Here is a 15,128-nt window from a genome sequence, read left to right as displayed (position 1 = left end):
ATGATTTCCATATGTGTCCTTCCTGACTTTTACAAAAGTACTTTACGGTTTACAAAGTACTTTTACGGGGTCTACCTCCTTTGCCACCACAATGCTGAGAAGTAGTCAGCACATCTTCTGCTTATCCTTGCCAGAATCAGGAAAATCCAAAGTAAAGATAAGAGAGCATTTTACACCCGTCAGTGTGGCAGAGCCTTTTGGTTTTCCTTGATGTTTGTTCTGTCTCTTTTATGGTGATAGAACCTTCAGCTGGACAATGACCCCACCAGGACAAAGCCTATTTTGCAGCCTCCCTTACATCGAGGGGTGACCATGAGACCAAGTTCTGGCTCACAAGATGAAGTGTTGTTTAGCAGCTGCAAGGACCCTTCCTTAGAAGGAAGCAGCTGAGCCAATGGTGTCCTGAACCAAGGGGCTGGGGTTGGTCCAACATCATGCACCGGGACATGCCCTTTCTCCTCTCCTTCCCTTCCTCCACCCTGCTGCTGCCTGGAACACAGTCGCCCCTGGGCTGGCGGAGTGATGAGAGGTGGGAGGGAGCGTCATCTTGAGGGGTGGTCAGCAGGTAGCAGAAACCCAGGCAGGATTCACTTTTCTCACACAGCTGGGCTGCCTGTTTAGAGCTCCTCAACCCCAAAAGAGGCTGCCCACCATCTTTTCCTCCTCTGCCCTTACCGTGTGACTTTTGGCCTCATGGTTGCAAGAGGACTGCTCCACCTCAGGCATTACGTCTAGGAGCCCACCTCTCTGGGCCATCAATGCTGGTGGGAGGAGAGGTGCCATATCACTAACACGGTGACTCTTGTTACAACACCCAGGTCGATGATTAGGGGATGAAGAGGTTGGGGACACAATTTCCTGGTAAAAGAGAGAGTGGGACAGATTCTTCTGTAGATGTTTACTCTTATTCTCACATGGAATAGACAAGAGAATTGTCAAGACACAGCATTTAAAAGAACGAGAAAGAAAGAAAGAGAAGCAGGAATCACACTACTGAGTAGAAGTTAGGCAAGACTTGAGTGTCCAGGCTGGAGAGAAAGGCCAGCTTTCTCCACAGCCTGGGCGAGACCAGGTGGCCCCTGGGAAGGCTCGAGAGCTCTGGAGCTGTCCCACGACCCGGTGCCCCGTCCATTGGCTACACGACCTTTGTTTCCTCATTTGTAAATGCTGAAGGGTGTCGTGGAGAAGAAATAAAATAAAAACATGTGTAAGGGTTAGTTTAGCACAGCACCTGGCATTCAAAAATTATTCACGAATGTTGCTCCCTTGTGGCCTCGACGGTATGCAGGTAGGTGAGTGCTCCATGAGTGAGTCCCTCTGGTTGGATCTGAGCTGGGAGACAGAGGCAGCCGTGGAAGGAACAGGGAAGGAGGCTTGGGTCCTGGGCGAGGCAATGCCACTGATGAGGACAAGGTCATCCTCAGCCCAGATTTAATTTACTTCTCTGAAAACTAAGAGGTTGGGACAGATGGTTACCATGGGGACATCTAACTCAAATATCATCAGTTCGAGGATTTAGAGGGTACAAAAAGTCTGCCATTATCTCTAGACAGTCTCGTCCTCACCTGTCTGACCTGTTTGTGGGGCTTCCTCAGCTGGGACCTGGTGGCTCTCTGCCTCACGCACTGGGGAGCCACAGCTGCAAGGCAGCAGCGTAGGAGCCCTCAGGGGGCTGAAAGACCCGCACCCCTACCCATTGTGATGGGGGCTCTGATTCCATGACAACCATGGGCACTCCCAGAGCCCCCTCCTGGTTGAGGCTGAGAATTAAAGATCAGGAAGAAGGAGGAGGAGTGGCTTCCTGGATGCGTAGAGCTTAGGAGGCAATGGAGAGGTAAAGGAGCCAGCCTCAGCCACCTTCAGCTTCCTGCAGTAAATGGCCAAAGGGAGACGCTTCAATCCGCCTTTAGACAAGGATGGAAGATGGGTAAGTAAGATGGTGCCCTCTCTTACCTTTCTCAGGCCACAGGGGTGTGGTCGGGGGCACAGAGTGAGTTCAGATCCTGCTGCCACTACATACTGTAGCATGACTTTTGACAAATCACTTGGTCTGTGAAATGGGACTCTCGTGGCATTCTTGGGATGATTAAGTGAAATGACGTGTGTGTGACACTGGCACCTTGTGAGCATCCACCAGGCAGTATTGCTGTGTGCTCTACTTTTTCTTTTTTCTGTAGCATCTGTCTGCTAACATCCTGTATAACTTGGGATATTATGTGTGTGGTTTGTCTCCCCCTACTAGATTACAAACTCCACGGGGGCTGGGATCCTTGTCTTTTTTGTTAACTGCTTGTATCCCGAGTGCATAGGAGAGGATCTGGCACACAGGAGGTGCTCAATAAAAATTTGTTGAAGGAATTCATATTACACTAGAAACCTCTAAACACATTCCTGTTGGCTCACAATCTGATCCCCTTAGTCTCACCACACTGTGAAATAGAAGAGACAGGGAATGCGTCATTTAGCCATCTTGATCATTAGACAACTTTCCCCTTTCGGCTTCACACTCTTCCTCATACCCCTCTCTCATGGTATCGCTTACAAAGCCTTGTGGGATTACCACTACCCTGGCATCTTTAAGAAACATTTGCTTCCCACCTAAGTGTGAGGTCCCAGTCCTGCCACAGCCAGGCACCACTATTGTTTGTTCTCTAACGTGTATATTTCATGTGTTGACAGGTCTTTTCGATTTCTGCTTTCTACAGTTCATTCCAAAAGGAATGTAAGGGGGATCGCAGCAGTAGCCTGTTGCCTGCACCCTCCCTGACACTCACAATGAGAGACAGAGTCAGAGAAAGCCGTAGCGCTAACCTCTTTTAGGGCACTAATACATAGAAAGTTAAAAATTTTTTGTTTGTTTAAAGGAAAAATGGAAAACACCTTGGGTCTGAAGGTTTTAAAAAACTGACTGTACCCACCTGGGCATAACTCTGTCTAAGTAGCTTAGTCTTTCTAAATCTCAGTTTCTTTATCTGTTAAATGGGAGCATAATGTGGCCAGGTTAGAGGGTATTATGGGGACTCATGAAATAATTCATACAAAAGTGCTGAGTATAATGCATGGGAATATAGTAACCACTCAATATTTGCTAACTATCATATATACATAATAGGCTTTTTTCGTACACCCTGCTTTTTTCCACAAAGACTTGAAGTAATGTGTGGAAAATATTCACAATAAAATAGTAAAGTATAAATAAAATAAAAATTCAGAACCAGTTTAAATATACTTTAGAATAAGAGGCTCAGACTGGGAACATATATAACATAGATGTACAGGCCATACGGTCTATATAGTAGCTATTTGGGCATCAAATTTGGCTCTGAGTTCCCTGGCAGCCAAAGTAAAATGGGAAATAGTGTGAACTACATAATGTTGATCGGCCATGAAGAGAAAAACATAAGTTTCTCAGACTAAGTAGCTTCACCTCTTCTATCACCTACAATATCAGTTAGAATTGTGTTTGACTGAATACTATAAAAATCTGACTACAGTGTCTTAACCAGACAGAGGTCTATGTTTCTCAAGGAACAATAAATCCAAAAGTAGGGAGTTCAAGGCTGGCACCAATGCTCTAGGGAGTCATCGGAGGCCCAGGTTCTTTTCAGCCTTGTGTTCTGACATCCTTAACGCAGGGCTGTTCAACGCACGCAGGAAAATGAGGGGAAGGTCGAAGGACAAAAAGACACAAGGCCCCTGTCAGCTAAGTCTCCCCCTTATTATGGAGAAACAATAGCTTTCCCAGGAGCCCCGCCCCACCTACTTCTGCCTTCATCTCATCGGGTCACATGTCAATTTAGTTGCAAGGGAGTTTGGGCAGGTATTTTTTAACCAGCCACATTGTCACCCCAAACAAAGTCAGGGTTCTGTTATGAGGGAGGAAGTGAGAATGAACATTGCATCTCTCATTGCAACCCCAGGGATGTGCCCGGGGCCCGGGTTTGGCTGGAGGGACACCAACTCCGAAAGTCTGATGTGAATCTTTGGTGTGCCAGCACCTAAGAGCACAAAAAGAATAGTGCTGATCATGAAGTTTCACAAAGTAACTTGTTGGCGAGTAGGGAAAATGAAAGAAATGGTTGGCTCCGAGTCAGCAGCGGCCCATTTGGGAGGACAGTAATGGCCACATTAGAGGTGACAGTCATTTCGCAGTTGACCTTGCTGGTTGTAATCTGGCTGTTGCCGGGTAGGAAAGGCTTTTTCCACACACTTTCACCTTGCCGTTTAATATTTCAGTCATTGAGTGATTGAATGCAGCAAAAATATCCCCGCCAACGAGTTAAAAAGCTATATTTCACGATTACAATGTCTAACAGAAGGGTTTATTTCACAGCTATCTTATTTTACCCGTTAAATATATATTTTGAAAGAGTGAAATTAAAATGCTAGAGCCATTTTTTTACAGTGATTTAGTCCATAGACTAGCAGAATACAAATGAAGTCAAGTCAGTTGTCACTTAGCTGGTGAGAGGGATCATCTGTGATGTTAGGACAGCTCCCCACCCCAGCCTGATTTTCCATAGCTTCCTGGGCAGGAGTGTTGATGCCGTCAGATGGGAAGAAGAGAGAAGGGAAAGGTTGTGAGTCTGGAGGCTCTTTGTATTAGCTATATTTACTTTAAAAAATAATTGTTTAAAAAGGGTCTAAAAATATACAGGATGAATTAGAAATATATAGGTTGACTTTGAAAAATGTCTTGGGTATATTGTTAAGTGGGAAAGCAAGGTACAAAACAGTATGTCTCCTCTGGTCCAATTTTGTGAAGCAGTGTAAGTTCCCTCTGCAGGTACAGAGGTTTGTGTGTCTGATCATATGAACACTCAGTTGTTAATGTTGTTACCTGGGGCGGCAGTGGGGGTGACAAGAAGGGGAAGGAGAAAATAACCCAAAGTTACTGTTAAATAAAAAGGTATTTATAATTTTTAGAAATCACATTTATAATATGATCCTATGTATGCAAAATTATCCACCTATATTGGTGTACATTGGCATAGGAGTGTATGAAAAAGATGGTCACCGAACAGTTAAGGGGAAGGGGCGATAGGATTTCAGGGGAATTTTACTTCCTTCCTATGTTTTTCTTTACTGTTTGAATTTTTTAAAACCACAAATATGTATTACAACTCTAGTCAGAAGCAAAATACAATTATTTTTTGCTGTGGTCAAAAAGACAATGTAATAGAAGCACTTAGTTAAGAAACACTTAAAGGGGGCCTGGCCCAGTAGCTCCACTTTGGTGGCCCGGGGTTCACAGGTTCGGATCCTTGGCAGGGACCAAGGCACTGCTTGTCAAGCCATGCTGTGGCAGCATCTCATATAAAGTAGAGGGAGATGGTCATGGCTGTTAGCCCAGGGCCAATCTTCCTCACACACACACACACAAAAAACCACTTAGAGAGTGGACAATGATCATGAAAAGAGTCTTCCTCCTTCTCTGCTCCCCTTCTCCCGGGAAGAACGTTCAGTTCCCACCCATCCTGCTGAGGGCCTATGCACTGGTGAGTGTTGGTTTGTGTGGCTGCTTTACTGCCTTTGATCCCCGTTCCCACTCTCCTCACCCCACAGGCAGCCATTCGAACGTGTTTAATGGGAGTTCTTCTATTTCCATGTGTTCTTGTAAATTATGTATTGTGGCTTTGTGTGCATGGATTATTTATTTACATAAATGGTGTTGGGTTATAGATCTCATTCTGTTTCTTTTTTCCACTCAGCGCCGTGTTTAAAGATCTCTCCACTGCTATGTCATCTAGCCCATTGCTTCTTACTCCTGCCATGAACGCCCCACCAAGTTTACAACATACATGATATAATCTCCCCACTTTTTGACGTAACCAGTAACATACTAAATACACTCTCATGCAGACATTAAACATAAGCCTGGATATACAGTTATGTCGTGACTTGAGACGGAATGAGAGAGAATAGAAGTGTCGGCCAATATCATCATAATCCTAAAGAGGAAGGAGGACTGAGGCGATGGCAATGGGCTTGGGGACAAGGGAGGGGACAGCTGTGAGCAAAAAGAGAACCTGCTAACTTATTGAGCACTCTCTGAGTGCATGCGTTTTCTGTTTAATTACATCTACCCTATCAAGTAGGTATTATTATTCCCATTTTACAGATAAAGAAACTGGGGCTTGGAAAAGTTAAGTCTCTTGCATAAGGCTCACCTTGTAGGAGACAGAGCTGGGATTGGACTCAGGTTCTTTGAATCTACAGTTGGTGACCCAACCTTCGAATTATGCTTGCTCTCTTTGTGGGAATTTTCACCAAGAGTTGGGGTTTTATCTTTTGTTTGTATTTTAGTTTCTATTCACATTTCTCTCCTAGTGATCCTATTTCAAAGCCCACTTCGTTGGGGTGACTTTTAAGCGGTGCTATTTAAATAAAATTGGGGTGAGTTACAGTGGCCATCAAGTGCTACTCTCATCTCCCTTCAGGAATGGACTCCTTTCCCCAGCTGCTGAGAATGTGGCCTTCAGTGGTCCACCCCTATGGATTTCTTGGCCAAAGGAAGCTGCCTCCCCAAGGTTACCCCCTCTTCGTGGGGCAGCCCACACCCAGTGACTGATCAATGATGGTGCACAAAGGCCCAGTCCCCTTGCCCCAACTGAGGACAACTCTGAGAGGCCATCCCAGTCCAGAGCTCCCTGGGGGGTCAATTGAGGCCTTCGTTGGGACCACCTCCTTCTGCCCACTCCTGTTTCCTTCCTTCACTTTCAAAGGGAAATACCAAGCCCCTATCCCTCATCTCCCCTTCCACCCTCTACCATCCTACATTCTCAGTGGAGAGTCAACTGGGACCCTTCTCTCCTCACCTTCCCCGCCCATGTCTTAGGGTTCACTTCAGACCCTCGGGAGGTTGTCTCACCCCTGTGAACGTGGGCTAGATCCTTGGCTCCAAGTATGAGGGGCACCCTGACCAGGAGGAAGATCTCCAATAACACATTTCTGTCTTCTCGGAGTACGTCAACTCACTCTCACAGGGCCACACCCTCCTTACCAGGCTGCAGAAAACTTTCCAGGCCGCAGTGCAGCAGGGGTGGCCCCTGTAACTTGAGACGACCGGCAGTGATGGCTTTGGGCCATTACAATATTTTTTGTCTTGGAAAGAATACTTGAAAATTACAAAAATTATGCCATTTCCATCTCATGCCAGAAGCACCCAAATTGCGTTTTAATCACTTTACAGAGGAAGCCCTGATACTTGGCGTGGAGACTCAGATGTGTCTGGTTTTAATCAAGGCGTGTGCTGTTTTCCAGTTCCCTCACATCGGACTGACGCAAAAGACACCAGAATCCATCACAAGTGCTATGTTAAAAAAGCCCCAAGGTCCACGTTTGTCTTGGCAAGTGGACGGGAAGCTACCGCCAATCTACAAAGTCCGGGAGAAGGTGAGTCCAGAGTGCTGGCCATGGCCACATGCTCCCGTGGCTCTCCAAGGGGGCTGTACCACGGGCGTTTTTGGCCAGACAATTCTTCCTTGGAAGGAACTGCTCATTTACCATCCCTGGATCCTTAAATGCTGGCAGTATCCCCACCTCACACCCTGGTCACTGTGACATCCCAAATACTCTCTAAAAGGAACTACCTCCTGGTCCAGACAATCAAGTTAGATGTCTATGGATGAGCAGCAACACCTTTGGTTACAGCTCACGGTTCATTAACACCCACGTTCTGCCTCCCCAGGCAATTCATGAGCAACTTCAGGGGCGTGAAGTGGCCTGAAAGAGAGGCAGGTGTTGACTTCACTTGGCTGACTCACTCTGCCACCCTGGGCCAGGGCTCTGGTCTTCTAGGATCCTTATTGGTCAGATGAAGAAGTTGGCCTAGATGGCCTCCAAAGTCCTTTGCTGCTGTCAATTCCATGAACTTATAAACTTTTCCTTCTTTCTTTCCAAAGAAGACGTTTTGAAAGGGAATTTTTGTGATTTTCAACAAGTTGGCAATAGGTTGTGTTTGAAAGCCTTGAGTTGATGAGCATACCTGTGGCCTCACTGTCTGTGCTGTTTGCTCCTCTCTGGTGACGAGTTTAATTCTTACTTGGAGGTCACTTTGCCTCTTTCGTCTTCCTTCCATGCCACTGTATGTGGGTTCTGAAAGCATACTGGGTTCTGATGTGTGTCTTTTCATCTTTCCCCTCGATCTTTTCCAGCAAGCAGTAAATAACAACTTCCCCTTCTCTGTACACGACAATCGGCACAGCTTTCAGAACTCTGGGTACTACCTCGACTCCGTGAGTATTTCTCTCCAAATTGCTAACAAAACGGGGAGCAACATCAGGGCTCTTGATTCTCTGAGGCGCGTTAAAGATTGAAGACTTTGCTCAAAATTGGAACAAGGCCAAAATTAAAGCCTCGTAACAGGTTAAAAAAATGTACGCAGCTCTCAAGGTTCCAGGCCGCTTTCCCAGTCTGCTCCAGCCTTCCAACTCTGATTTTGTGCTCTCTGTACTTCTCCCAGCGCATTCCCTGTAAACGGTCTCATTTGTGAGCCTCCTTGTGAAGATCTGCCATAGCAGGGAGGGATTGCCCATGTGTGTCTCTGGATGGCACAGCCGGGGCCCACAAGGAGGAGTCAAGGGAGCGGGAGCTTACATAACATAAAGAAGGACTTCCTGCTACCTGCAGTAGTCTTCCCTCTAGAGGTGGTGAGCTCCCCATCATTGGGGAAAATAAAGTCTGATAGCACTTGTTAGTGGTGGTTAACACAGCACTGTGCAGTGGAAATATATCTTGAGCCATATATGTGATTTTAAATTTTCTAGTAACCACATGAAGTAAAAAGAAACAAGTGAGATTAATTTTAATAATATATTTTATATAACCCAATAATTCCCTAAGTTATCAATTCAACATGTAATCAGTATAAAAATTATTAACGAGATATTTTACATTCCCCAAACTAAGTCTTTAAAATTCAGTTTATATTTTACACTATGGTACCTCTCAATTGGGGAGATCCGCATTTCAAGGCACGTGCGGCTGGGGGCTATCAAACTGGACAGGGCAGGGCTAACATATCTTAGGTAAAAAGTTGTATCAGGTGATCTCTGAGAATCCTTATTGAACGTGAAAGTCCGTGATGGGTGATGGTGATGATGATGATGTTAATAATACCCACCATTTATTGAGCATTTGCCATATGCTAGCATATTAGCTCATTTAATCCTCACAACAATTAATTACAATTGTTGAAATTACAACAATTAAACCTACTGGTTAATTACTCTTATTATCCTCAGTTTAAGAGACAAGGAACCGGAGAACCAGTGAAGTTAAACAGCTTGCCCGAAGTTACTCTTTCCTCTAGGCTATAATATCTCTGCTAAATTGAAGTGGTTTAACCTAAAAAATCTGGTTTGCCCCTGGCAAAGTGTTAAATAAAGAAGCAGAATATCCACTCCGACTGCCTCTCTGACAGAAATGTTTAATATGGTTTTCTAAATTACCTAAATAATATAGGTCCTTTAAAAATTTCAAATAATACAGAATTATATAAAATGAAAAAAAATAAAATTGGCACTCTTATTTTCCCTTCTTACAATCTCACTTTGATGATTCACTAATAATGGTTTGGTAGGTAAAATTTGAGAATTTTTGCAATTCACATGCAAACATACACACATAATTGTACATCCTGTCAATGATATAAACAGGATTGTACCACATATATTTTACCAGAGCTATGCCGGTCTCATAGAAAGTTTCTCTATGGAAGCTTTCCAACTTTCTCTATATTCTGGAATAGTTTACATAACATGTGGATTTTCAGTTTAATGAAGTTAGATAGAATTTGCCCATAAGATTATTTGGGTTTGATATCTTTTTTAGAGTCTTTTTTTACTACCTTTTCAATTTCCCCCTTGATTATTAATCTATCCAAACTTTCTATCTCTTCTTGAGTAGATTTTGCTGATAATGTGTTTGCCTAAAATTTATCTAGTTCATTTCAAATTTATTGGTATAGTATCTCTTAAAATACTCTTATTTGCTGTTCTTTTTAATCTTTTTCAGTTGCATGTTTAGTTCAAATACTTGCAACTGTTTTTGTTAATAAATTCATTCAAACTACAAATATGCCTCAGATTATTGCTTTTGGCTATGTCCCAACGGTTTTTCTAACTAGGGTCTCATTATTTGCTTCCAAATAGTTTATGATTTAATTTTTAATTTTTCTTTTAACTAAAAATAATTTAGAACAATGTTTTGAATTTTCTATATAGTTAGAATTTTTTAAGATCATCCTTTTGTTGCTAATATCTAGTTTTATGGGTTATAGTAAATTTTATAGAATATGTTCTGTGATTTCTACTTTTTGTATTATAAGGATTATCTTTGTTACCTTGTACATGATTAATTTTAACAAGTGTTTCATGGGTGTTTAAAAAGAATATATATTCCCCATCCGTTGGTTTCCAAGTTCTTTATACTTATTAATTCAGGACTGTTAATTATGTTATTCAAATTCTTCATACCTTTTTCTTAATTTTTGTCTTGATTTGTCATTTTTTCCTTCTAAGATTATTCTTGAGTTTCTAAATTTTTTTGCCTTACATAGTTTAATACCATATCTTTCTGCATAAAAATTCATGAATATTTTATTTCTTGGTGGCTTTTGTTATTTATCAATATTAAGTATCCCTCCTTATATGCTTTGATGCTCCTAGCCATGAATTCTACATTGTGATATTAGTTTTGCCACTATTGCTTTCTTTTTGCTAACATTTGTTCCTTATGTCATGGTCCATTCCTTTTTGTTTATACTTTTTAGTCATTTTCTTTTGGGTTTATTTTTTTTTTTACTGTAAATAGAATAGAACATGGTGTTTAAAAAAATCCAAGGGTCATTGTTTCTTTTCTTTTTTTTTGTGAGGAAGACCAGCCCTGAGATAACATCCAATGCCAATCCTCCTCTTTTTGCTGAGGAAGATTGGCCCTGGGCTAACATCAGTGCCCATCTTCCTCTACTTTATATATGGGACACTGCCACAGCATGCCTTGACAAGCAGTACGTCGGTGTGCGCCTGGGATCCGAACCTTCGATCCCCGGGCCACCGAAGTAGAGCAAGTGAACTTAATCTCTGTGCCACCGGGCCGGCCCCAAGTCATTGTTTCTTTATATGAGAATTTAACCCATTCATGTTATTATGATAAATTATGTTTTGGGTTTATTTCTGCTATCTTATTTTATCTTTCCTATTTATTATGTTTCCCTGTTGTTTGTTTTTTTTCTCCCTCTATTATCTTTGCCAGATTGAATTTATTTGCTCATTCTGACTTCTATTGATCTCCTGCTAGTGGTTACCCTTAAGTATGAACGTTTAAGAACTATGTTAACATGATATTACTCCATGTGTGTAAAAATTAATATCTATAGCTTTTCCCCAAGAATAAGGCTGGTCCTTCAGGGTGCTCCAGCTCCCCCACTTCCTTTTCCAGGGGGTCTGGTGGCAGTGGTCAGGCTGTGCTCTCCCAGCTCATGGAGGCACCGTTCTCACTGGATAAGGTTCAGTGGTGCCTCCTGAAGTTCAAAGCAGTGGCCCTGACTTCCCTAGTCAGGTTGAAATCTTGGAATTGCAGTTCCAGATTGGTTCTTTCTCTCTCTCTCAACCTTCTTTCCTCTCCCCCTCAACCTTCTTTCCTCTCCCCTTCCTTCCTTTCTTTCTTTTTGTGGATTCTTAAAGTTTCAATATATTTCATAGTCACGTGATCAGCAAGCATTGAGACTGAGTTACAAGCTTTACTTGTTACTTCCCTTGTAGCTCTTTCCCCTATTTGTTTTGTCCATTCATTATATTTGTTTTTTGGTTTTTTCCTGACGTATCTGAAAGTAATGTGGGCAGAGTGAGCAGCATCTTCCATTTGTCCCTCCAGAGCTGCTCTCCTCTTTTTCTCTCTGCTCTGGCCCTGGGGGCTGATCTGTGTGGACTGTATTCCTCTCTGAGCCCCTGGCACCTGGACTCACTGCACCATCCTTGGGGTTTTCCCACATGTGTGTAAGTAGCCCCTTTATTAAACTTTCCTCAGATTATCCTAATTTGAGTGTGCCATCTGCTGCCACTCAGATTGATACTGACCCTTATGAAAAGACTACTCACTTTACTATACATACATTACTACATAATCCTAATGTCTATTTCCTTCTAGTCTTTTGTCTAAGCATAGTGTTTTCTTTTGTAGTTTTTGCCTAGTTATGATCAAATCAAAAGCACAATTTCGAATACATAGTAATTCTCGGGTCCACATGTAAGGTGCTGAGAATAAACGAGGAAGCCTGTGGGCAGAGACCCAAAGCTGCTGCTTCCTTCATGGGAAGCTCTGAGATGAGAAAGAGTCCAGCCTCTTCAGACTTCTCGGAGTAAGAACCGTCTATCCCACTGAGTGCCGGGGACGCAGTCCAGGATGGATATGCTGAGGAGCCACCTGGGTGCAGAGAACCTGCCCAGGGTCCCTGGGAGTCTAGGCTGGTTAATAGGCTGTTTCAGCTCTGTTCTCTCTGGTTCTGCCCTCGGTGTCTCTAGAAGTCCAGTCGCCTTGGTGAGAGTGGAAGGCTTCAAGAACAATAACAAACACTACCATGATGATGTTTTGAGTGTTGATTTACATCCTTGAACAGGTTAGAAAAGACACCTCTTGTAACAATTGTCATGCTGTGCATTTAAACATACGATGTCATGTAGCTGGTTTTGCTAAAGACTTCAGGACTGTGTAAACTTGAATATATTTCTCTAATCTTGTAATTCTTCTGCAGGGCCTGGGACGTAGGAAGATCTCCCCAGAAAAAAGGCAACACGTTTCAAGAAATTTCAATCTTTGGGCATGTGACTATGTTCCGTCTTGTCTTGATGGCTTTTCAAATAACCAAATATCATATGTCTACCAGGAAGCTGCGGTGGTCCCAATTTTCAGACGCTTTCCAAGACATTATAATGAGATATGGAGCACTTTTAAATTTATTCCTGAGCGAAGCTATACAGAGTTTTTGAAAAAGAATCCAAAAGTAAGGTTCGCTATTGACAAAAAGACCGGTTCTCCACTGGAGCCCTAATCCTTCCAGAAGATTCTTGATGAGTTTTGTAATATTGGTATTTCTTTGGACATTCTAAAAGTATGTGTTTCTGACTCAGCACTACCATTTACCATAAGATTTGTTTAGCGTTAGAGATTAGAAGACTGTATACGCTTTAATGCTGAAGTGAAGTTTTCTTGCAATACTAACAGAGATTAAAATCTTTATATTGAGAAACCAGAAAGGAAACAGATTATGTTACCACTCTCCACTTTAAAAATATTTTTATGATTTTTAATAAGATTGAAAAACATTCAAGTCCTTATGAAACAAAGATATGTGGAGATATACACATTTTAAATTAATGTATTTTAAATGAAAACGTGTTTAAATGAATTTTAAAATTGCCACATTAGCTTCTGGGGAGAGGTAAAATTACATAATTAATATATGGTTACATTTTCATTTTGAAATTTCAAACAATACAGAGGAAGTAGGAGTCCCTCCTGATTTCACCACATCTCCAATCCTTGCCCTGTCCTCAGAAGTAAGTCCACCGTTTGTTTTTATTCTGTGCATTTACAATCATATAAATGCGCATAACTTAATAAACATTTTAAACATAAACTGTGGGGGCCGGCCCTGTGGCTTGGTGGTCAAGTGCGCGCGCTGCGATGCTGGTGGCCCGGGTTCGGATCCCGGGTGCGCATCGAGGCACCACTTCTCCGTTCATCCTGAGGCCGAGTCCCGCATACAGCAACTAGAAGGATGTGCAGCTACGGCATACAACTATCCACTGGGGCTTTGGGGGGAAAAAATAAAATAAATAAAATCTTTAAAAACAAAAAAGAAAAAAAAACCATAAACTGTGTTACACAGTACAGGATGTTCTATAACTTTCTTTTGATATTTCACAATGTATCTTGGAGTTCTTGCAGTGTCAGTATGAATAGACTGATTTGCTTTTTGAACTGGTACACTGTATTCCCTAATATGGATGTACTATGTTTTTAAAAATTATCTTTTTTTAATGAGCATTAGAATTATTTCTAATTTTTGGCTGTTAGACCTGGTGCTACTTGTACATGCTAGATCAACCTCTTAGGGTCCATGTTTACATGCGCTCTGGAGTAATCTCTGAAAAATTACCTTGCTAGTGTTAGATTGGATGTTATGCACAAAGTTTGAATAAATACTGCCAAATCACCTTTGAAAAAGATCGGACCAATTAAACTCGTACCAACAGTATCCATGAGTTTCTGTCCCCCAACCCCCAAATTATCTTTTAGATATTTAATGATATTTAGAGACAAAAAAATGGTATCCTGCTATTTTCTTATTGAGCATTTCTCTGATTACTAGTGAAGCTGAGCATCTTTTCCCACTCAGTGGCCATTTACATTTCCTGTCTATATAAATTGAGCAGTGTCACCATCATTCTATACCAAAATTTTCATGTTTATATTTGGGTATTTTTCCTATACATGAATTTTAGAATAAACTTGTCAAGTAAATCTATTGGCAATTTGATAGGAATTTCACTGAATTTAGATATTAATTTATGGGAGAATTGACATCTTTATACCATGGTGTATCTCCCCATTTATTCAAATCTTATTTTATGTTTTTCAGTAAAGTTTTATGTTTTCTTCACATAGATTTGAAATGTTTCTATGTTTATTCTTGCATATTTTGAAATTTTGTGGCTATTTTCAACTTTTTTTTTTTAACTTATACTCTTAGGTTGGTTTTGCCTGATGCATATAAAAGCTATTGATTTCTTTGTGTGAATCTTGTATGTGACCACCTGGCTAAACTTCTAATAAATAAATGAATAAGTATTTTAATAAAATAAAAATAAACTTCTAATAATTTTTCAGTGGATTCTCTTGGATTTTCTATGTAGGTGATTATATCATTTGGGAAAGTGATGATTTTATATCATTTCTAACATTTATACCTTCCCCTCATCTTATTGCATCCATTTGAATATTAGTACAGATAGTGCATATCCTTATTTATTTATTTATTTTTTTTGCGGGGAAAGATTCACTCTGAGCTAACATCTGTTGCCAATCTTTCTCTTTTTCTTTTTCCTCCCCAAAGCTCCAGTATA

At 41.6% G+C, this 15,128-nt stretch overlaps 1 protein-coding gene across 1 annotated transcript; it reads left to right on the top strand.

The window, feature by feature from the left end:
- The first annotated feature begins 1,834 nt into the window (after window positions 1–1,834).
- TEX36 (testis expressed 36) lies at window positions 1,835–13,999 on the top strand. Its single transcript, XM_004438925.3, has 4 exons — window positions 1,835–1,927; window positions 7,264–7,395; window positions 8,157–8,237; window positions 12,755–13,999. Exons 1-4 carry the CDS (start codon window positions 1,877–1,879, stop codon window positions 13,049–13,051), a joined length of 561 nt encoding a protein of 186 aa, XP_004438982.2. The 5' UTR covers window positions 1,835–1,876; the 3' UTR covers window positions 13,052–13,999.
- Window positions 14,000–15,128: the final 1,129 nt, after the last annotated feature.

The sequence above is a fragment of the Ceratotherium simum genome, chromosome 6 (assembly GCF_057802395.1).
Source record: "Ceratotherium simum simum isolate JZ-2026a chromosome 6, ASM5780239v1, whole genome shotgun sequence".
Lineage (NCBI taxonomy): Eukaryota > Metazoa > Chordata > Mammalia > Perissodactyla > Rhinocerotidae > Ceratotherium > Ceratotherium simum.
Note: the sequence above shows the minus strand (reverse complement) of the source record. Positions and strands in the feature narration are given on the sequence as shown.